General features: G+C 54.6%; 7 protein-coding genes across 7 annotated transcripts in view; 4 read left to right on the plus strand and 3 right to left on the minus strand.

The window, feature by feature from the left end:
- Positions 1-4,901, plus strand: part of MONBRDRAFT_7382 (uncharacterized protein) — a gene marked incomplete at both ends in the record, with an annotated part of 6,236 nt that extends 1,335 nt beyond the window's left edge. Inside the window, 10 exons of the mRNA XM_001744810.1 lie at positions 738-910; positions 1,022-1,195; positions 1,761-1,891; positions 2,045-2,126; positions 2,943-3,009; positions 3,137-3,337; positions 3,470-3,589; positions 3,706-3,793; positions 3,889-3,974; positions 4,380-4,901. Coding sequence (XP_001744862.1) covers positions 738-910; positions 1,022-1,195; positions 1,761-1,891; positions 2,045-2,126; positions 2,943-3,009; positions 3,137-3,337; positions 3,470-3,589; positions 3,706-3,793; positions 3,889-3,974; positions 4,380-4,901 — 1,644 coding nt within the window. The remainder of the gene's footprint in view (positions 1-737; positions 911-1,021; positions 1,196-1,760; positions 1,892-2,044; positions 2,127-2,942; positions 3,010-3,136; positions 3,338-3,469; positions 3,590-3,705; positions 3,794-3,888; positions 3,975-4,379) is intronic.
- MONBRDRAFT_24555 (uncharacterized protein) lies at positions 4,880-9,763 on the minus strand (the record flags this gene model as incomplete). Its single annotated transcript, XM_001744984.1, has 12 exons — positions 4,880-5,147; positions 5,730-6,025; positions 6,130-6,304; positions 6,392-6,739; positions 6,845-7,983; positions 8,142-8,226; positions 8,350-8,473; positions 8,577-8,682; positions 8,784-9,076; positions 9,231-9,318; positions 9,421-9,544; positions 9,708-9,763. The coding sequence occupies 12 exons, from the start codon at positions 9,761-9,763 to the stop codon at positions 4,880-4,882; spliced, it is 3,102 nt and encodes a 1,033-aa protein (XP_001745036.1).
- A 683-nt stretch (positions 9,764-10,446) lies between these two features.
- MONBRDRAFT_18666 (uncharacterized protein) lies at positions 10,447-12,792 on the plus strand (the record flags this gene model as incomplete). The annotated part of the gene is made up of 11 exons (XM_001744811.1): positions 10,447-10,618; positions 10,773-10,988; positions 11,071-11,141; positions 11,269-11,347; positions 11,521-11,732; positions 11,885-11,990; positions 12,073-12,120; positions 12,227-12,289; positions 12,400-12,475; positions 12,584-12,650; positions 12,727-12,792. Exons 2-11 carry the CDS (start codon positions 10,853-10,855, stop codon positions 12,790-12,792), a joined length of 924 nt encoding a protein of 307 aa, XP_001744863.1. The 5' UTR covers positions 10,447-10,618; positions 10,773-10,852.
- A 496-nt stretch (positions 12,793-13,288) lies between these two features.
- On the minus strand, positions 13,289-14,405 carry MONBRDRAFT_24558 (uncharacterized protein; the record flags this gene model as incomplete). Its single annotated transcript, XM_001744985.1, has 6 exons — positions 13,289-13,393; positions 13,479-13,529; positions 13,666-13,755; positions 13,860-13,931; positions 14,090-14,208; positions 14,360-14,405. The coding sequence occupies 6 exons, from the start codon at positions 14,403-14,405 to the stop codon at positions 13,289-13,291; spliced, it is 483 nt and encodes a 160-aa protein (XP_001745037.1).
- A 908-nt stretch (positions 14,406-15,313) lies between these two features.
- Positions 15,314-16,330, plus strand: MONBRDRAFT_32004 (uncharacterized protein; the record flags this gene model as incomplete). Its single annotated transcript, XM_001744812.1, has 3 exons — positions 15,314-15,624; positions 15,972-16,076; positions 16,264-16,330. Coding segments are annotated over 3 exons (483 nt in total), but the record flags the coding sequence as incomplete, so codon positions are not given.
- Positions 16,331-16,734: 404 nt separating this feature from the next.
- MONBRDRAFT_24560 (uncharacterized protein) lies at positions 16,735-17,335 on the minus strand (the record flags this gene model as incomplete). The annotated part of the gene is made up of 2 exons (XM_001744986.1): positions 16,735-16,923; positions 17,162-17,335. 2 exons carry the CDS (start codon positions 17,333-17,335, stop codon positions 16,735-16,737), a joined length of 363 nt encoding a protein of 120 aa, XP_001745038.1.
- Positions 17,336-17,945: 610 nt separating this feature from the next.
- On the plus strand, positions 17,946-19,888 carry MONBRDRAFT_20649 (uncharacterized protein; the record flags this gene model as incomplete). The annotated part of the gene is made up of 4 exons (XM_001744813.1): positions 17,946-18,102; positions 18,272-18,292; positions 18,406-18,821; positions 18,920-19,888. 4 exons carry the CDS (start codon positions 17,946-17,948, stop codon positions 19,832-19,834), a joined length of 1,509 nt encoding a protein of 502 aa, XP_001744865.1. The 3' UTR covers positions 19,835-19,888.
- Between the last annotated feature and the right edge of the window lie 38 nt (positions 19,889-19,926).

Here is a 19,926-nt window from a genome sequence, read left to right on the forward strand (position 1 = left end):
TTTTGAGATCTTTCCAGGGCGCGCTTTTGAGCTGAATGGAGGCGCTGAGGCCTTCTCGTTGGAAAGGAAAACGCCCTGGCTGTGTACATGGGACTGCATCATGAGGGCTTGTTTGGATTTTCGAGCACGTGTGGGGCTACTCGCTACATGCCTGTTGCTCTGGTTCAGTCCAGGCGTTCGCGCCCAGCCGTGCAACATCACTGATTATGGTGCTGTCGGTACGTTCAGCAGACCTTCCGCACCTCCCTGCACTCGATGTGACGGCGCATCGTCATCGCCATTGCACTCGTGTTTCTTCCGTCCCTTGCCACATACGCCCCGTCCCTTGACATGGCGACAATGATCAGGCAACAATCAAACGGAGAACTCGGCTGCCATTCAAAAAGCCATCCAGGCGTGCGATCACGTGCTCGTGAACGGTCCGGGTGCATATCTCTCCAAGCCCCTAGTGCTGCGAAGCAACTTGACCTTTGAAATTGACGTTGGTGGGTGAAATGCTCCCTCTCGCTTTTATCCAAGAGGCAAGCCTTTCCTCCGCCTCAACCGTGGGACCACCCCGCTTCTGATTCCCGACACCATGCAGATGCCATCTTGGTAGTGTGGCACGACATATCCACCTACCCCAACGACACGCGTGGCTTTCTCGCGACCCCAGAAGAGCGCACGGAAAATCTATCCATTCTCGGAAGCGGCACAATTGATGGCAAGTTCCTGAGCCCTCCCTTGCCCTGACCCAGGCCCTGCGACCCTGCTTACTCGGCGTGAGGCAACCTGGCGTAGGCCAGGGCTGGCGCTGGTGGCCATACGGGAAAACCATCTCCCGACCCGTCCTGATCCACGTTGACGACGCGATCAATCTCAATGTACACGGACTAACTCTCGTCGATTCGCCGGGCTGGAATACCCGCTTGTGAGCTGCCACTGCTCGATGGTCTCCCAAGCGCTGGCCACACTTGACAACGCTGCATCCTCACCCCGATGTTGGCGCATTCTGCTTTCTCGCCGCGTCCCCGACTTTTAGCCGCGGCGAGCATCTCAACATTACGCACTTGCGCATCGAGTCGGGCTTGGACAGCTGCGGCGGCTACACCTCGGCACCCAACACCGATGGCATCAATATTGGCGGTCAACACATCTATGTGGCCGATATTTTTGTTCACAATGGCGATGATTGTATTCCCACCAACGCCTACGAGTGTGTATGGCGCAGGGTCGCCCCCCGCCTGCTCCGCTGCTGCACCATGCCTTGGTTGCGACGCTCACCTCTCCCTGCGCTTGCCTCATCCCGTACGGCAAATCTCGCGCCGGGCGCAGGTCATCCATCTATGGGGACCGGGACTCGTTTGACATTCTTGTTGAGCGTGTGCACTGCGAGTGCGGCACAAACTCGGCCGTGGCCATTGTTGTGCCCGGTAACATTACCGTTCGCGATGTCATCTATCGCGACTTTTTTGTTAATGGCACCAACCAAGGTCTCAATCGCGCACTTGCCCAAGAGTGACCTGTGCTCGCGCCACGATCATATTTCACCCCCCGCCTTGCCTGAACCAACTGTGGCTAAACTGACAGGCGCAGGAATGAAGATTGACGAAGCGTATCATACCGTCTTGGGCCAGGCTGTCAATATCACCTGGGAGAATTTTGAGATTCACAGGTTGGCCGTGCAACCCAACGACCCAGGTGCCGGTGTTTTGACACTTGCCCAAAGCTTGAAGCGCGCTGCTCACCGGCCACACATCTGCTATATTTTTGCCGTGCAGTCCTCGCTATGCCGGCTTGTACATCAACGTCTTTGAGGAAGATGCCGTCAGTTGCGAGCCACGCCCAGGCACCCCGCCTGCCCATTGGCTATCTGCCTCGCAAATGTTTTATCGTAACATCACAGGCTACGGTAGGCCTTGAGCTACGCGCAATGGCTGGAATGGCGCCCGTGTGTGTGCCCCCACCAGTACCAATGCTCTTGGCCCTGGCTTTGCCGTCCTAACTTCTGGATGCCTTCTTTTGTGTTACATCTTTGTCTTCTCTGCCATGTCGTGGTCAACAGATTTGCCCACCGCCGGCTGCTTCAACTGTGCGGCGAGCCGGCCCTGCGAGGGTCTCCACTTTACCGATGTCAATCTTCACAGGTAAGAAGGACCTCAAAGATTCTCACATGCACCGCGCACTCTATTCGCTCTTTCCGAAAACATCATGCCGTTCATCATCAAACCCTACCTCGCCACAACGTTCTCAGCAAGGCCGGTTTCGGCTGCCACAACGTGGCCAATGTCACCTCGAGTGGCACCAACTCCCCAATCCTCCACGCCTGTGGCAACAACACGGGCCACAGCCAGGCTGCACTGCAATCTTAACATGTTGACTGTCACACCTGTTGACGTGGCTGTTCCGTGCGTCTGTCCCCACACCGTCTGCACCAGGTGCCCACTCCCACTCATCTCCCATAGCACGTGCAAATATTGTTTGGGCCCTGATCTCAGCCCGATGACCATGGCATTTTCTCATCAAAACAGAGGCCGATACGCACACAAAGGCCATATTGGAAAGACAGAGCCTGAAGCAGACAACCAGAGGCCGAGGGATCAAGGTCACCCAAGTAATCAGGCGACAAGTACGACGACAAAGAAAGAGATGGCAGCCACACACACACACACACACACACACACACACACACACACACACACACACACACACACACACACACACACACACACAGAAAGAGAGAGAGAGAATTAAAAATTTTAAAAAAACGAAAAAGATGTGTGTGTGTGTGTTTTCAATTTTGATTCGAGCTCACCTCCCACTCTTCATTTGGAAGCGCCCTTTCATCCGCCCTCAACTGGTCTTGGGAGCTCGCCGTCCCGAATTTGCGTGGACCGAGGGCACAGAAGGCGTGCGTGGCGAGCTTGAGCAAAGCTTGGCTTTTGTGGTCTTTTCTGGTCCAGGACGATGAGTGACGGCTTGCCCCCCTTGTCGGCCATCGCCGCTGGCGCCCGCACGGGGGTCGTTAAGGTACATCACGCCGCAAAACATCGCTGTCGTCGGGACAAATTGTACTCGGCTAATGCCACATCCCTCCACTGATGGTGTACTGGCACCCCGTGCTGCCTCTCACACGGCTGTATCCTTACCCGCATAGCAACCACTCGAGATCAAGGGCAAACGCCGCGCTCTCAAACCCATCCCCGCCGCTCTGACTCAAGCCCGCCCAACCACGGCCGCAGCGTCCTCCCATGACCTCTCTCGCTTCCTCGGCCAGGTCACACCGGATAAGATCGAAGACCTCCTCCAACGAACTGGCACCAAACTACACGCTATCCGCCAGGCTTTACAGGAAGCAGTACGGCCTTGCAGTACCTGGCTCCTTTGGGTTATACGTGACAGAAGCCGCCCGGCTTGCTTGCCTCGAACCAGGCACGCCCCTCGCATCTGAGCTGAAAGGACCTTATTGACTGCACCCCCCTTCCCTTAGGAAACGACCGTGGTGCTGCTGTCCCATTTCTGGCTGAGCGAGATCTCAGATGAGAATCGAGATGAGCTCCTGGAGATGGAGCAAGAGCTCTTTCTCGAAGAGCTGCGCCTGCTCGCTCCCGTGCGTGCTCGGAGATGCTCAGAGAATACAGTCTTGCTATAGCATGCTTCATGCAGCTGCAGATGCATGCGCAGTCACTACCTCACGCTATTGCTTTCACCGGTTGCCTGATTCAGGCAGGTATCTCGGACCAGGAAGCACGCATTGTCCTGCGCGTTTGCTTCCCTGAGATGCCCGGTACCTTTTACGAGGAGGACGGCGCTGGTCAGTGCGAGGGGACCTTTGCACCAGTGCGCGACAGGCGTCAATCTCCCTCCCATGTCTCGAACTCACCCCGTTCATTCTTTTTTTCTGAACAGGGTTTCTGGATATGCTGCACGTCACACTGGCACAGGGCTCCCCGGCTTTTCGCCAATTTTTGACTTCAATCACCTACGACAGATGCGTAAGTTTCGTGCATGGTCGATTCCTTTGTGTTCTTTTAAACCCTCGCTGTCTGCTTCACTACGCCTCCTCGCCAGTCACACGCCATCACTTGGCCTTTGCAACGCTTGCGTGTGTGTTGCCCTTTGGGGCCGTGACCTCATATCGAAACGCTTCTCATCGATGAATGCTCCATTGGCAGAGCGAAGAAGCCCAGAGCGTTCTATTGGCCATTCGCTCCTTCGCCATTATCTCCGTTCTCTACGCCATTGTTTTATTTTTCCAACGCCTGAGCCAACATCAGGTGCATCGCACAACTTTGCGAGCCCACTAAGTTTTTCTACCGGTTGGCCGGGGGGGGTCGAATCATCCGAGTCGCCCAGGGCTTCCACCTGACACCTCGTGTGATGATGGGGCTGCTGAATAGATTGAACAAGGCTTTGCTCGACCTGGCACCTCGTCTGGCAGCCGCAGCTACAGTCATCGGCCCCTGACTCGCACACAACAGCGCGGAGCCACCGCAGCAGGAGGTGGCCACCCAGAGCAACTGAATGATTCTTTAGCCGATTCAACAAGTGAAGTTCGCCTTGCGTCCCAACTAGCCCCGTTGCCTGCCATCTCTAGCGGTCGGAATTCATCAGAACCCAATGAGGCTGAAAGTGTCAAAGAGCAAGCGAGCAACGCTGCAGTGCGCGAAGCTTTTTTGGCTGCCGAGCTCGGTCATGCCGATGTTCTCTTTTATTACTTGGAACGCAATCTGGTCGATATGGCAGCTACAGATGAGCTCGGTCGTAGCTTACTCTTTGTTGCCGCTGTGAAGGGGCACATGGACGTGGCCACCATGCTGCTGGCCAACGATGCGCAGCCTTTAATCAACCGGTTGGTCGGGTCAAGTCATCGCGGCCCGTTGCATTCGCCCTCTGCCTTTTACTTGTCCGTCCGATCATAACCCATGGATCCTGTTTTGGGCGCCCGCACGGCGATCATAGCCCTTCGCACAAAGGCAATACCCCGCTTCATGTCGCCGCTAGTGGAGGTCATTTGACGCTGGTGCAACTGCTGGTTCAACATGGTGCCGATGTGGACGCTCCAAACCCAACCATGGCCGGTGCCAGCGCGCTGCAAGTAGCTGAAATGATGGGCCACGAGGTATGACTTGTTTATCACCTCACCTGTGCATGCTACATGTGTCTGCCTATACGCACCCGAGCACACGCATCGTCTTGCGCTTGCGTATTGGTTTGAGTAGGATGTGGCCTCATTCCTCCGCGTCAACGCCACGACCTGCGGCGCACCCTTAAACCTGGATCCGCGTCCTCCCACTGCCCAAGCCAGGTACGCTTGTTCCTTCTCAACCCTCAAGGAGAAGCACACCCACTGCCTATGGCCCGATGTTCATCAAATCATGCCTTTGCTCCGTCTTTTGTCGCCATCATTTTTGACAAACCAGGGCACGGGAAGCTGGCCACCCTGAGGTGGCAGAGACCCTCGTCCGAATTTCGCGCATGGCGCTTGACTAGCTTTGACAGGATACGCTTTCCAAACAAGATATCAGGCACCCCTTTGCGCAAGCGATGTGGGCAGAGTGGGCAACAGTAGTAGGGCCACCATGGTGCGCCAAAGCTCTTGTAACAAACAAGGCTTCCGATAGCAATTGTTACCGTGCATCAGCTTGTCGCTCTTGCTCTTCAACAGCAAAATCAATTCAGGTGTTTCTCACCCGCCTATCCGTATGCCCTGCCTCAGGCCTGGGCCCTTCGTCTATGGTTCCTCATACTCCCCACCCAATTCATCCTCTTTCACGTCCTGCACCACGGCATCGCTGGGCGCTGGAGTTGTACTAACAGGGCGCGATTGATCTTCGAGATCATCATCGCTTGCCCCGTCAAGCACAGCGCTCGAAGCAGGCTGAGCATCACCCAAAGGGTTTAGGGCTTCGGCCAGCGGGTCCGCAAAGCCAGCTTTTTCAGCCAACAGCAGGGCCCGCTCCTCGATGATATAGCTGCCTGAGAGCAAGCGTGCGACTGCGCCAAGCTTGCCGTCTTTGCGGCTCTTGCGCCCAGTTTCTAAAAGCTGGCACATACAAAAGGTTGGAAAGGCAAAGGCAACATGAGCAAGGGAGCCAAAGCAAGCACGCCTTGGGCCGGCCATATGCAAGGCACAGTACTAATATTCACCTGAGCAGCCGTATAGCATTTGATGTGATCACTAAAGGTGTACTTGGCCGTATGAACCAATTGTGGCTCATCACCACGACCCGGGTGGCGTGGCCGCTCGTAAACGCTGATGACCAGTCCACGTGTATTAGACGAGTCCTTCTCGACGTGAACACAGGAGAGGTCCGCATGCAACCTGCAAGGCCAAAGACAGGCAAAAATATCGTCTTGAGCGAGACGTGGTTCTCAGCCCCCTTGCCGATTCAAAGGCCGACTGACATACCGCACGATTCCGTGATTGATGGTGCTGTGCTCCAACACAATGAGGCGCCATTCGTCAAAGCTGAGCATAACGCGTGTTTGGCTCGTCTTGCCGTTGTGCGTGGTAATGGCAAAACAAGGAATGATGGCATGGTGCTTGTTAAAGGGGAGAGTATCTCGAATTGCCACTGGCCAGTCCGGCTGGGCCAACGGCAGCTCCTTGTCGTGCTCACCGATCACGGCAAAGTAAAATTTGCGCGCCACCAGGCAGACCTGAATGGAGCGTCGCAGCTTCTCATCATTTGTTGCAGGCAAACGCAGCTCAAAATCAACCCCTGGCAGCCTCTTGCTCGTGGGTGGCATAACAACTCTGTGCAATATACAATGGCATCAGCCCGTAGGATGAGCCTGGTCCATCAAAGTCCACACCAAAGGCTGAGTCAGAGATGGACAGAGCTTGCGAATACAAACTTACGTGGCGCTGCTCAACAAGCGGACAAGACGCAGTGGTTGGAGGCGCTTGTGCTCGAGCTCAAAGATATCCAAAAACTTGCCCGAGCGGTCTTCTTTTTTGGTCATCTCGATAGTGTACATATCCTTGAGCTGCTTCAAAGTCATGGCAGCGACCCGCATCACAATGTATTGATGCTCGGGGATGAGTCTGCAGCAGCTGTCCGAGTCTAGGAGGTGACTGCGAGATGCGGCGCGCCCCGTGGTTGGCGAAGAGGAGCCCACCAAAAAGCGGTTGACGGCGTTTGAACGCAGCAGCATATGGCTGGGCCCGTTTACTGACGGTGGTGCACTTCCCGTGCGCTCTCCACCATCCAAAGAAGTGGCATCCGACATCTGAGTGCTCGGCGAGGACAGATTCGAGGTCAGAGAACCACGTCGAGGCGTGCGCGTCGGGGTGGGTGAGGACACGGGCGTGGTCAGCATGTTTAGTAAGCGAATGGCCAGCGTGAGTGTGATCAGCCGGTACTGTGGTACATTATCCTCTTTCTTGTCATCGTTTGTGGCAGAGGGAAGACGCATGTCCGGTGCCAGCGTCGAGGCTCGCGCCATCAACATTAACAGGGCCGTGGCCAGTTGCTGGTTGTAGTCGCCAATGGCGCCATCGGGGGCCATGAATTCAAGGCGACGACCCCGCAAGGCCGCTGCGCTCACGTTTGGATTCTCCATCATGCTAGACAAAAGCATTAACGCCGGCAATGCCTCCGTATCACAACGCTGCTCGGCCGTGTAGAGACAGTCAATGATGGGCCGGAAAAAGATGGAGCCGCTCATCTTGTCGTCGTCTCTGCTTGAGCTGTGGTCTTCCTTGTCCGCCTCGCGGTCGCTTGGGCGCTCATCCTCACTCTCATCGTCATCGCTGGCGTATCGCGAATGCTCGTGCTGTGCAATGTCGTAATCGCTGCGACCGTAAAGCAAAGTGGCCACGATGGCGTGCAAGAATGGCGAGTCCTCAAACACGTTGAGGGCCTGTGCCAGAATGAATAGCGCCGTTGCTGTGGACAGCGGCCGTGCAAAGTGCCGGGAAATGGGGCCTTCGCTGGTAATCAAGCTCCCACAATACAAGGGCACAAATAGCTGCTCGAGGAGAGCCTTGCGCAGATCCTAGAACAAGCACGAGATATGGACCGTCGCAGAACAGGTGAGACGGGTAGTCACAGCGCGAATAAGAGGTTGTACAAGCACAAGAAAGCAAAAGAAGATTCAAAAAAAAAAGATGAAGTGGAAGGATGATGATGAGCGCAACTCGATCCCAAGCTTACATCGGCCAGTTGAGGCAAGACCATGAGATCATTCATGTATTGAAACAGATCAAGGTGCTCCACGATCAAGCCACCGGCCAAACCACTGTGGCCATACAACGGGCAAAGCCAGGGGACGGCATTAACATCACAGAGGTTGCATTAGCAATTGTCCCACGTGACAGCCGGCATGAAATCAGCGAGCGCGAGCCGGGTGATGTCGCCGTACCTTTCACCACTACGAAGTGCCGCGTCCAGTTGCAAGCTGATCTTGGCCGTTGATTTGACCAGCTGAGACAGGTGGTGTGGGGCCCCTGTAACGCGAACGTAATCCTGCAGCACCTCTTCCTTCACTGTGCATCGTGGCACCGTGTTTCACCGCATGAGTAAGCGAAAGGGTAGGCAGGTGGTGCTCGGTACTCGAGTTGGTTGGACAGAGGTTCGATGTCATCGGACCTTGGAAGATGAGAAGGATCAGATTCCGAACGGAAGTGCGAACCATCGCATCAGGGTACTCGAATAATTTGACGGCCTCGGTGTAAAGAGGAAAGTTTTGCTGGTGCTGTAACATAACGAGCCGCAGGGCCGTGGTGAGATGCTCCGCGGGCTGGAAGAAAACCAACAGTTTTTTTTTTTGTTTTTTTTTGTTTCCGAGACGCCAACCTCGTTCCAAAAGAGGGCGACCGTGTTGGGATTGAGGCGATGAGAAAGCATCTTCATGAAGGAAATGTAGTAGCCCAGCAACTCTTCGTCCAGCTCAAGTGGGAATGGGAAACTAAGGATGTCGTTCACGTGGTTCTCTGATAGAATGTAAACTGAGCATCCAGCACGGGTGAGACAGGGGTTGCGGGTCGTGGGCAAGACAGGCCATGATACCATGCGGCAGCAAACGCGCCACATACAGAGAGACGTGGGCGTCTTGAGGCTCTCGAAGAAGATGCACAAGACCTGCAGGCCTATGTTTCAATATGGGTGTGAGCCACATGCGCGGGGAACAGTCAGCACGTCATGATTCTTGACTGTCTGGTGGGTTGATGAACATCTGATCAAGCCCTCGAGTGAGGAGCTCGGTACATCAGTCTGTCCGACAGCAGGGCGAACGATAAGCACCTTGCTTGTAGATGGAGATGGGCGCGTCCTGGCATAAAAGCTGGCGAAGAAAGGCCATAAACTGATTTTCCATTGCAAACTCGAAAATCTGTGACACGGGAACAAAGTGTCGAGATGTAAATGATCGGCCAAAGCGTCACACGGTGGGGGATAATGACATGCCGGACTCGACGCAGCCTGGTTTACCCACCTCAGGACAGTCGTTCTGATCACCCCAGACCACGATCTCGACGAGGAGCTGAAGCCCCTCCAAGATGAGAGCCTCACGCTCGTGCGGCTCATTTTGTGCCCCCGAAAGCTCTTGCCAGACGATGCTGGTTGATGCCAAAACGCGTTGTTGAGTTGTTGTGTGATCATGAGCAGGATGGGATGTGAAGATGCACCAAGCAGTGAGCTGTGAAAATCAGGCCAGCAGAGGATGGTAGTGCGAGCAGCCGAAGGCCTGCTTCACAATGCCAAGATGAACGACAGACTAACCGAAGCTGCTGCAACGAGAGACGATTCTTGACACGCTGGATGATGAATTTGGGCATGCTGCCGGTCAACACTCCGACGCAAACAGATCCGAGCTCTTTCGGCTCAAGCGAGGTCGTGGGGCAGTATCGTCTGCGCACACTTGCACGGCTGGGCCTGAGACTGGATCTATCGGCGCCAGGCCATGCCGATGTGCTATCTTTACAACCCCGTCTCCTGATTAACCGGTAGCAAATCCTCTGATCACAGGCACCGAGTCGTAGTAGAGGAGGTGTGCGTAGATCAAGCACAGGTCAAGGCTGGAGGGTTGACAAGTGGCAAAGCGCGCGAGATCGGCAGCATCAGCAACATTCATCCTTGAACACTCGGCAGCGCAAATAAGAATGCCATCTTCCACCACGCACCTATGCCCCGCACCGCGCACCTCTGTCGCTCCTCCACCTGCACCAGCACCAGCTCCTGCTTCACCCTCGTGGCTGCCGTAGAAAAAGTCAGTGCCTGCGCGATCACAAGCCATAAGGGGGGCATCTGCGGAAGTGTGATATCTGATACACTTTACCGCTGGTTGATCCCGCATGTCGTTTGGTAGCGCCTCTCTCTCTCTCTGTCTCTCTCTCTCTCTCTGTCTCTCTCTCTCTCTCTCTCTCTCTCTCTCTCTCTCTCTCTGTCTCTCTCTCTCTCTCTCTCTCTCTCTCTCTCTTCTCTCTCGCTGTGGCTTTTGCGAATCGAAGCGGGCACCTGTTGATGGTGGTGGTGGTGGCGGCGGTGGTGACCAGGTCAGGCTCACGGGATCAAGGATAGGGGCGTGAGGTTGGCGTGCGTGGTGTGGAGCTGTTCTGGCTACTGGATCAGCGGGTGGAGATACGGCCAGGTGGAAGGGTGCGCTCTTGCAAATCCCCCAGTGTCTTTGTGAGGTGAGAGAGCACATACTGATCAAGCTAGGGGCCGAGCTTGCCCCATGCTCCATGGCTCAAATGTCCTGCTTTGGACTGTCTTGGTCTGCCGCTCAGGCGTAGCAGAGCCGTCATCTCGACGTCTCACCCGGTATTCTGCATTCTCCACTGTAAGGCCCTAGCTGTTCCAAAGGAGCAGCAACCTTTGCGTTGCGAAGAACTGGAAATAAAAAAAGCTCTGCGAAACACGACAGCATGGCGCTCAAGGCGAACAAGCGCATGCTTTATGTGGGCGGTCTAGCGGAAGAGGTGACAGAGGAGGTCTTGCGCGATGCCTTTGTCCCTTTTGGCGACATTTTGGAACTGCAGCTACCTCTTGATTTCCAAACCCGTGCGTCATTGCTTCCTTCTTGGGATCGAGCCGCAACATTTGACTTGCCGGCAGTTACACTCACACCCATATCGACTCGCAGAGGACCACAAGGGGTTTGCGTTTATTGAATACGCAACGCTTGAGGACGCAGAAGCTGCCATTGACAACATGGTAGGTCTGTCCGCCTTGACCCCGTGTGCCCCCTCCATGAGGGTACATTCGCGGGGAACTACGTTGCCAGACGTTCACCTTGAGGCTCGATCAACGCTGACTCGCCCCTTTTTGTACCTGATGATAGCATGAGTCAGAGCTTTATGGCCGAACGCTGCGCGTCAACGTGGCCAACGTCACACGCAACCTCAACCTTGCCAAGCCATGTATGCCTCACGCTCTCCACATGCCACGTCTTCATTTCACGTGCCTCAAATGCGGGAACCCCGTGTTTGATGGCTATTGTTTGGGGATGGCTGTACACCTGCCCACCTCCCCGTTGCTTCTGACTGCATTGGCCTGACTGCATTGGTCTGATGGCACTGGTGTAATCTCTCAGTGTGGCAACAAGAAGCTTGGCTTGCCGAGCATGGCGACGTGGCTGACGGGAAGGCAGCTAAGGACATGGAGACAGAGGCCCTGGCCAAGCTACAGTCCGACAAGGACACCGATGAAGGCGAGCCCATGAGCAAGCGCGCTCGTTCTGACAACCCCAAAGTGTATTTGGACATCAATATTGGCAATCAGCCGGCCGGCCGATTGGTCATCGAGGTTTGTTCGGCACACTCGCCTCCGCCCAAACCTGCAGCACAGCTGTCGTTTTACCTCGGATCCCCTCGTTGCAATTGGCTTGCAATCGAGAAGCACCCGCCCGGTGCGTCCACTCATCTCCCCCCCCTCGGCCCCTAAACTCCTGAATGCAGCTGCGTGCGGACGTTGTGCCCAAGACGGCCGAGAACTTTCGACAGCTATGCACCCATGCCAAAGGCTTTGGACTTCGCAACAGCATATTCCACCGCATCATTCCTGGTGAGTTCAAAAGTGCTCTAGGCCTGTAACTTCCGTGCCATCTCCTGCCCATGCCCTTATGCCAATGTGACTGTAATCGCAGGCTTTATGGCCCAAGGTGGTGACTTTACGGCCGGCAACGGCACAGGCGGTTCGTTGCGTTCTTCAGAACATCAGGCCGCGTGTGGTCTTTGTTTTATTCCTCTCAAGTCGTCAAACCTGACTGAATGCTCGTTTGCTCGTCTTGTTCATTGCAGGCAAGTCAATCTATGGTCGCACTTTCAAGGACGAGAACTTCCAACTGCAACACTTGGGCCCTGGTGCGTACGCCTACGCCCACTGAACAACAAGACGAGGTTCTGTGTTCTCTTGCATCTTGGTATCACGGCTAGTCCTGAACGATTTCCCGCCTGGATCCTTGACATGATAGGCACGCTGTCCATGGCCAATTCGGGTCGTCACACCAACGGCTCGCAATTTTTCTTGACCTTTGCTAAAACCGAGTGGTGCGTGGTCGCGCACTCGCGCTCCCTCTTGGGAGTTTAAACATACCCTCCCCTGCCGGTTGGCTTTTTCGCGTGGAATGTCACACGCAACATGTGGCCCAATCTTAGGCTGGATGGCAAGCACGTCGTGTTTGGTCACGTGATGGAGGGCATGTCTTTGCTGAGTCAACTTGAGGTACACGATACCCTGCCTGAGCCGTGTCATTCCATCGAAGCGTGGCCTTACTCTGTTCGCCTCGTGCCTGCCTCAGGGCGTCGGTTCGGAGAGTGGTAAACCGAGCAAGAAGGTGCGCATTGTGGATGCTGGAGAGGTATAAGCCAAGGTTTACATCCAAAGATAAAAACGTCATCAAGCCCCAGCATTTCGATCCAAGGCTTTTTCGACCCTCGGGTCGAGCCAGACACAATTGACTGGTCGCACACTCTCAGCTTGCGCCCCCAGCGCTCAGAAGCTCGACCTGCACGGAACGTGCATGTATCAACACACACACACACACACACACACACACACACACACACACACACACACATACATGCACATACACAAACTCTGTCTCACATACTTGTTCACGATTAAGTTTGCTACGCTAAGCTGAGAGCAGGGCAGAAGTTCAGGGAGTTGTCAATTTGTCGATTTTTTATTTTTTGAAATGTTTGCATGTAAATGCTTATGGAGGTTGCAACCACAAGACTATCGGATCATTCCCACCGCGCTTTCATCTTCTGTTTCTCTTCACACAAAGTCAAAGGGTTTTCAAGAAAAAAAAAAAAAAAAACAAGAAAAAAGGGGGATGGCTGGGATTGAGACCGAATTTACTTGCTTGCGGCGGATGCCTTGGCAGTAAAGTAGACCAGGTAACCCAGCACAAACATGGCAATGAACTCGGCGGGGACGGGCAGCGAGAAAGCCGAGGGAACCTGATTCAGACAAGGTAAGAAGACAGAAGATAAAGATGAGAAGGATGCGCACACGACCAGAATCAGAAGGGAGGAGAGCACATACCGAGTAAGGGACGGCAATGGAGAAATCAGCCTCCGACACGGGCTTGGCAGCCTAGGCAAAAGCAAAGAATAGCAACCGCAATATGACTTGATATGAGAAAAGAATTCGCCGCGGCTTTTGCAACAGGCACAGAACAGAGATGCAAAGATTGGGTTGGGCGGCGGCGGAGGTGAATTTGCATCGTTACCTCCTCAGCGGCCTGGAAGCTGGCGGCGTCAAAGAAGGTGACGACGGTGGTACCAGAGGACATGTCCTTGTTCTTGGCAAACCAGCTCACCTACGCAATGAGTCAAGATCGACACAAGTGAGCCACATTATCCGCGGCAAAAGCACGCATGGTTCGTGGTGCGCTGTCTCCCTCCTGGTTGGGGCCCAACAAACCTGGTAGTCACCGGTCGCGGAGCTAGCGACGGGCACAAACTGGCCGTTGACATAGGCGGTCAGAGGCTCGGTCTATGCAGGTAGGCAAATGTGAGTGCTTGTATCAACACACACACACACACACTCATACACGAAACGAAAAGTGCATCAACATTGCTTGGTACTTCGCATCCACAGGGATCGAGGATTTGAAGCAGTCAGAAAAGAACAGACAAGGCTTGACGACGTACCACACGCTTGCCGTTGCACGAGACGCTGAACTTGACACCGTACGAGGTCTGATCGTACATGTTGGGGGAGCCAGTGATGGAAGGCTCGGACTTGACGTCCGGGTTGCTGCAAATGTCAGCTACGCAAAGGTAGCCCCCAAGCAGCCAAGCGGTCATGTGTGTGAGCGTGAGGTCTGGCGGAGCGGAATGTTTGGATCGCCTGCAAAAGCGAAGAGGAACCCGCGAGCAGGGAGTTGGAAGCCTTTTCAAAGGGCTGCAATGAAAGCGTACCAGCAGCAAAGGCGGCCAGGGCGGCCAGGGCGAGCACAAGACGCATCTGCGAGGACGAGATCGTTTCATCCGTACATAGGAAGGGTACGAGGCAAGGATGAGAAGAGGGCTTTGGCAACGTCATCGCGAGATCGCGCCCGTGCTGCGCACGCCAGGCAGCATTCAAGTCTTTGTCGCCGGCCGTGCCGCCACTTGGTGACATTCCATTCTCATTTGCTCACAGCCTTGTATACATACCATGCTGGTGGTGATTGGACGGAGGAAAATCGGTCGAGTAAGGACGGGGTGCACTGCCATTGGGGATCCAACAATCAAGCATGAGTACCACGTGGCCTGCATTTCCGCCTCGGCGGCAGCCCGGCTCGTCAGAGAGGTGCCACTGGCTGCCAATGGAAGACAGAGAGCCAGCGAGCGCGCACACACCGAAAGGAGAGAGAAGAGAATGCAGTGGTTGTGTCGACGTACGCAAAATAGATGTTGAAAACAGGTGTTGTGTGGTGATTTAGAATGGCTTGGAAGCGAGATGGTGAATTGATGGAGCTGCTATTTTAGCGCCCCAACGATTTGAAAAGTTGCGGCAGAAAGACAAGGTTGACAGAAGAGCGAAAACGTTGAATCAACATCGGAAGTCGGGCAAGTTGACCAAAGGCGACGGCGACATTGACACGAGACCGCGGCCGACGCAGTCGAGACACAGCTCATAGGCAGTCATGTGGCAGCTTGACGCAGTTCGGCGCGACAGAACGCCACCGCCAAGAACACAAACCGCTTGACATTGGCATAAGATCTTAACTTCCTACCCAAAGGCCGCTACCATGTGTTGTTCCGAATTAAAAGGGGCGGATGATTGATCGTCACAGGCATCTTAATGTGGAAGAAACTACAGTTGACGCAGATTGGCCCGTATTTATCACTTGTAACGCCGCAAGGTTTATGTAGCACTTACGTACCTTCATGGCAATGTGGGATGCCAACCTTTGTTTGGCTATAATTTTCTTTTGTTCTTTCTGCCTGATCTCTCTATCTAACTCGCTCTCTCTCTCTCTCGAATTCGCGCGCTCTCTCTCCCTCTCTCTCTCTCTTCTTCTTCTCTCTCTCTTCTTCTCTCTACTTCTTCTTCTCTCTCTCTTCTTCTCTCTCTCTTCTTCTCTCTCACTTCTTCTCTCTCTCTCTCTCCCTCTTCTTCTTCTTCTCTCTCTCTCTCTCTCTTCTTCTCTCTCTCTCTGTGATTTTTCGCTCAACAGCTCGGGTTGCCATTGCGATAGGTCGCGCGCAAAGCGTACAGATATACTTTTGAGACCACCACTGCACTCCTTTTTTTTTTTGCAAGGGAGGGGGAAAGAGAACTTGACCCACGACTGTTGATCAGCTGACGTCTTTCCCCGCCTTGTCGTGCGCGGACTGAAGCGTCGTCTGTTGATCCGTCGGAGCTCAAGGTCGCGAGGCTGGTACTCGAGGCCATTTCTGCCCTCTCTGTCAAAATCGGCAGTTGGCAGCTGGTCCGCCCCACGAACGGGCGCCTTTGCTGAGTTGCTGTGCAGCTATCATTTGGACACTGTGGCTCTGCACCCTCTTGACAGCACCGACATCACTTCCCCTGTGCATTTGCCAGCATGTCCCGTGACGCACAACGCCTCGAGGCCCTGCGTCTGCAGAACGCTCAGCTGAAGGAGCAATCCCAGTTGCAGCGCATCACCGTTTCTGAAGCCAGCAAAGGGTAAGCAGATCCTCTTTTGACTCTCTCTCTCTCTCATATGGGTGCCTCTTTTTGCCTGTGGCGCGCCTGCCCAGAGAGAGGGGTCGGGCGAGGCTGACACGGCAACTGGAACTCGAGGTGCAAATGAACCTGGTACCACTGCCGAGACCGCGCTGAAGTCATCCTGTTTTGCACTTGCCTGGCATAGAATCATGAGCTACTGCAAGACTACACACGACCCGTTGGTTCCGTCCGTGTGGGGCCGCGTTGAGGACAGGGACAACCGCTACATTGACAAGCGGCCCCTTTGCACGCTTTTATGAACGGTGCCCTGTTTCTCGACCGGAGTACGACGCCCAGTGCTGTGACTGTGGCCAATTCCCAGAGTGATTCTTCAAGACTGTCCACCTCTGGTCCAACTCTGCTGTGGGCAAAGTTAGACTGTTGGTATCTGGTCAGAGAGCCCTGGGTCGTGCCTCTATCCTAGCCCGATCAGCTCTAGGCATTGCAGTAGTGCTGGTGCTGTCAGTTGTTATGTTGCCCCTCTTTCTCGGTCTTGTGTTGGTGTGTTTGTACGTAGACGTGTGCTTGATGTATTCTGCACGCACTTCTTTTCTCCTTGACGGAGACGCGGTGCAGGAGGGGGGGGCTGTGCCTATCCTTTATGTCCTTGTCTCTCTCAACTGTCCCTGGGCGTCTCCATGGTAAACCACCAGCGCGTCGGAGGACCCGGCTGTGGAATGGATTTGAACCTTGTGGTGTAGGCACTGTATCTGTCATTGCAAAACAGGCATTTGCTGGCCCCTACTCCGTGTGTGACCTGGCTGTCGTCGTGGTTAATACCCATCTTTTCCTGTTTCTTTCTTGCCTACGCCGAGAAAAGGTTTTGAGCGTGTGTGTGTGTCGTTATTGTCGGCTTGTGAGTGTAATCGTTTGCCTGTCTGTTCGCCGCCTTTGAGTGACGCGTTCCTCAGCTATGGGTTGTATCTGTTGACGGCTCAACTCTTCACCGGCGGCCCACCTTGCCTTGATGCAAACTTATGTTTCTTCCCATTCTGTGCAAGGCCATGGTGAGGCAGTTCACTGCTGGATTAGTTGGTACTGACCACGCCTTCTCCCATGCACTTCTTCTTCTTCTTCTTCTTCTCCTTCTTCTTCTTTCTCTTCTTTTTGAATCCCGTCTTGCTGTCCGGCCTGCCTCTCGACCCTGCCAATCCGTCCATGCCCGTGTCCGTCTTCTCCCTCCTCTCCTGTAGCAACAATAATCCATGATTCAGCATCTCACCCCCAATGCAAATCAACCACAAACACACAACACACACACACACAGCAACACTTGGTAATCCAAAGACAACAACCACACCTCATCATCATGACACTGACGAACACAGAAACTATTTTGCTTCCAAGCAGCATCTGACGTGGCGCGCTTCTCTCTCTTTTCTCTTCTCTCTTCTCTCTCTCTATGTGGCAGTTTGCGCGTTGGTTCAGTGACAAGGACACCGGAGATCGGGGTACGTTGAATGCACACCGCGGCAGCTCATGTGAATGCAATGCCAACACACACGCACCATTGGATAGGACTGACAGGGGAAGAATGGGAAATGGACCTTGCAAGAAGGGTGGAGACAGATGTCGGATCGCGAGGCGGCAACCCCTTTCGATCTGCTGGGAGCATGGCTAGGGCCCTCAAACACCTAATTTATTATTAGGGCCCACACGGCTTTTTTTTGAGTTGATCACGCACACCATGATTATGAATGGCTGCGGCCCGGCATTGGGCTTTGCCAGCCTGTGCTTGTGTTGTTTGTTCTACCATATGCGTTTGCTTTGATCTTATTCCGCACCCTGCCCCTCCGATCTCCGTTCCCGGTGTATTCCCGCAGCACCATGATGCGAAGCCTTGTATTGCTCGCGGCTCTGGCCGTGGCCGCTTTTGCCGCCGACTGGAAGACGGATGATAACGTGATTATCGGCACCGACGATAATCTGGCCAAGGTCTTGGAAGCCCATGAGTTTGCCCTCGTCGAGTTTTATGCCCCCTGGTGTAAGTCGAGTCAACAACTTGCCTTTGATCCCCCAAACACGGAGGACGTGTCTCTGGCACTGCACTTGCCTTTGGCCCGATGGATACTTGGCTCTTCTATCAACTTGTGCCCATGCTCACCCTGTTCCCACCTACACCCCTCGCCCATCCTGTCATCCACGTACCTTAGGCGGTCACTGCAAGTCGCTGGGTAAGCTCTTTTTCCGCGCGCTGGCCATTTGACCTGCTCATCGCCACACCCCTTGGTGCTGCCACGCATACGCATGACTCTGCGCCTCACTTTGTGTGCTCCCACCTCATTAGCCCCTGAATACGCCAAGGCGGCCGGCCAGCTCAAGGCCACCGATGCTAGTGCCGTCCTCGTTAAGGTTGATGCTACCACTGAGAACAAGTTGGCTGAGCAGCACGAAATCCAGGGTTACCCTACCCTGAAGTGGTTTGTCAACGGCAAGGCCTCGGACTACACTGGTGGTCGCTCGGCTGCCGACATTGTTGCCTGGATCAACAAGAAGTCTGGCCCCCCCGCCATCCCCGTCACCACCGAAGCTGCCCTCGCCGCTGTGACGGAGAGCAACGATGTTGTTGTCCTCGGCGTTTTCGCCTCGGAGACTGATTCCAAGGCTGAGGCCTTTATTGCCGCCGCCAAGGATTCGGAGCTCACCTATGCCATCTCTACCAACAAGGCCATCGCCGACAAGTTTGACCTGGCCGTTCCCGGCGTACGTGCGCCCCTACCCCCTCTCAGTCTCTTTTGTCCGCGCCTTGGTGCTGCGGCGCCTTCGCCTCACGTGTTGGTTTGACAATTTTCCAAATGCAGGTGATTATCCTCAAGGACTTTGATCAAGGAAACACCAAGTTTGAGGGTGATATCGAGACCGAGGCCATTGCGGCCTTTGCCGTGGCCGAGTCCCTCCCTCTAGTGATTGAGTTCAGCGATGAGACCGCCTCCAAGATTTTTGGCGGTGACGTCAAGAGCCATCTGCTCATGTTTGTTGACACTTCTGACGAAGAGTTCCCCAGCCTGAAGAAGTCGCTCGAGACTGCCGCCCAAAAGTACAAGGGCAAGCTTCTTTTCATCTACATTGATGGCAACAAGGGTGACAACGGCCGCATCTTCGACTACTTTGGCGTGGATCAGACCCAGGACGTCCCTGCTATCCGCGTCATCAACTTGGAAGCTGACATGGCCAAGTACAAGTACGAGAGTGACCTCATTGATGATGCCGGTCTCCTCGAGTTTTGCGAGAAGTATGTGACTGGCACCCTCAAGCGCCATTTGATGTCCGAGCCCACCCCTGAAGATTGGGATGCTGAGCCCGTCAAGGTTCTCACTGGCGAGAACTTTGAGGCTGTCGCCCGCGCCGACCAGGACGCCTTTGTCCTCTTCCATGCCCCCTGGTGCGGTCACTGCAAGTCTCTGGCCCCGATCTGGGACAAGCTCGGCGAGAAGTTTGAGGATCAGTCCATCGTCATCGGCAAGATTGACGCCACTGCCAACGAGGTCGAGGACATTGCCATTGAATCCTTCCCCACCCTGATCTACTTTTCCAAGGGCAAGGAGGCCGAGCGCTATGAGGGTGGTCGCGATCTCGATGCCCTCGTGACCTTTGTCAACGCCAAGGCCGGCGTCTCGGTTGAGGTCACCGACGCCGACAAGACCCAGGTCGATGATGAGGCTGAGGAGTACGACGCCTACGAAGACGACAACCTTGAAGGACACGACGAACTCTAAACCCGCTGTCTTTGTCGTTTGTCATCGCCGTCCCTGAATCGATGCTTGCGTCTTCTTGCTCGCCGAGTCCCGGCATAAATATTCTTGGTTCC

The sequence above is a fragment of the Monosiga brevicollis genome, genomic scaffold (genome assembly GCF_000002865.3).
Source record: "Monosiga brevicollis MX1 MONBRscaffold_7 genomic scaffold, whole genome shotgun sequence".
NCBI lineage: Eukaryota > Choanoflagellata > Craspedida > Salpingoecidae > Monosiga > Monosiga brevicollis.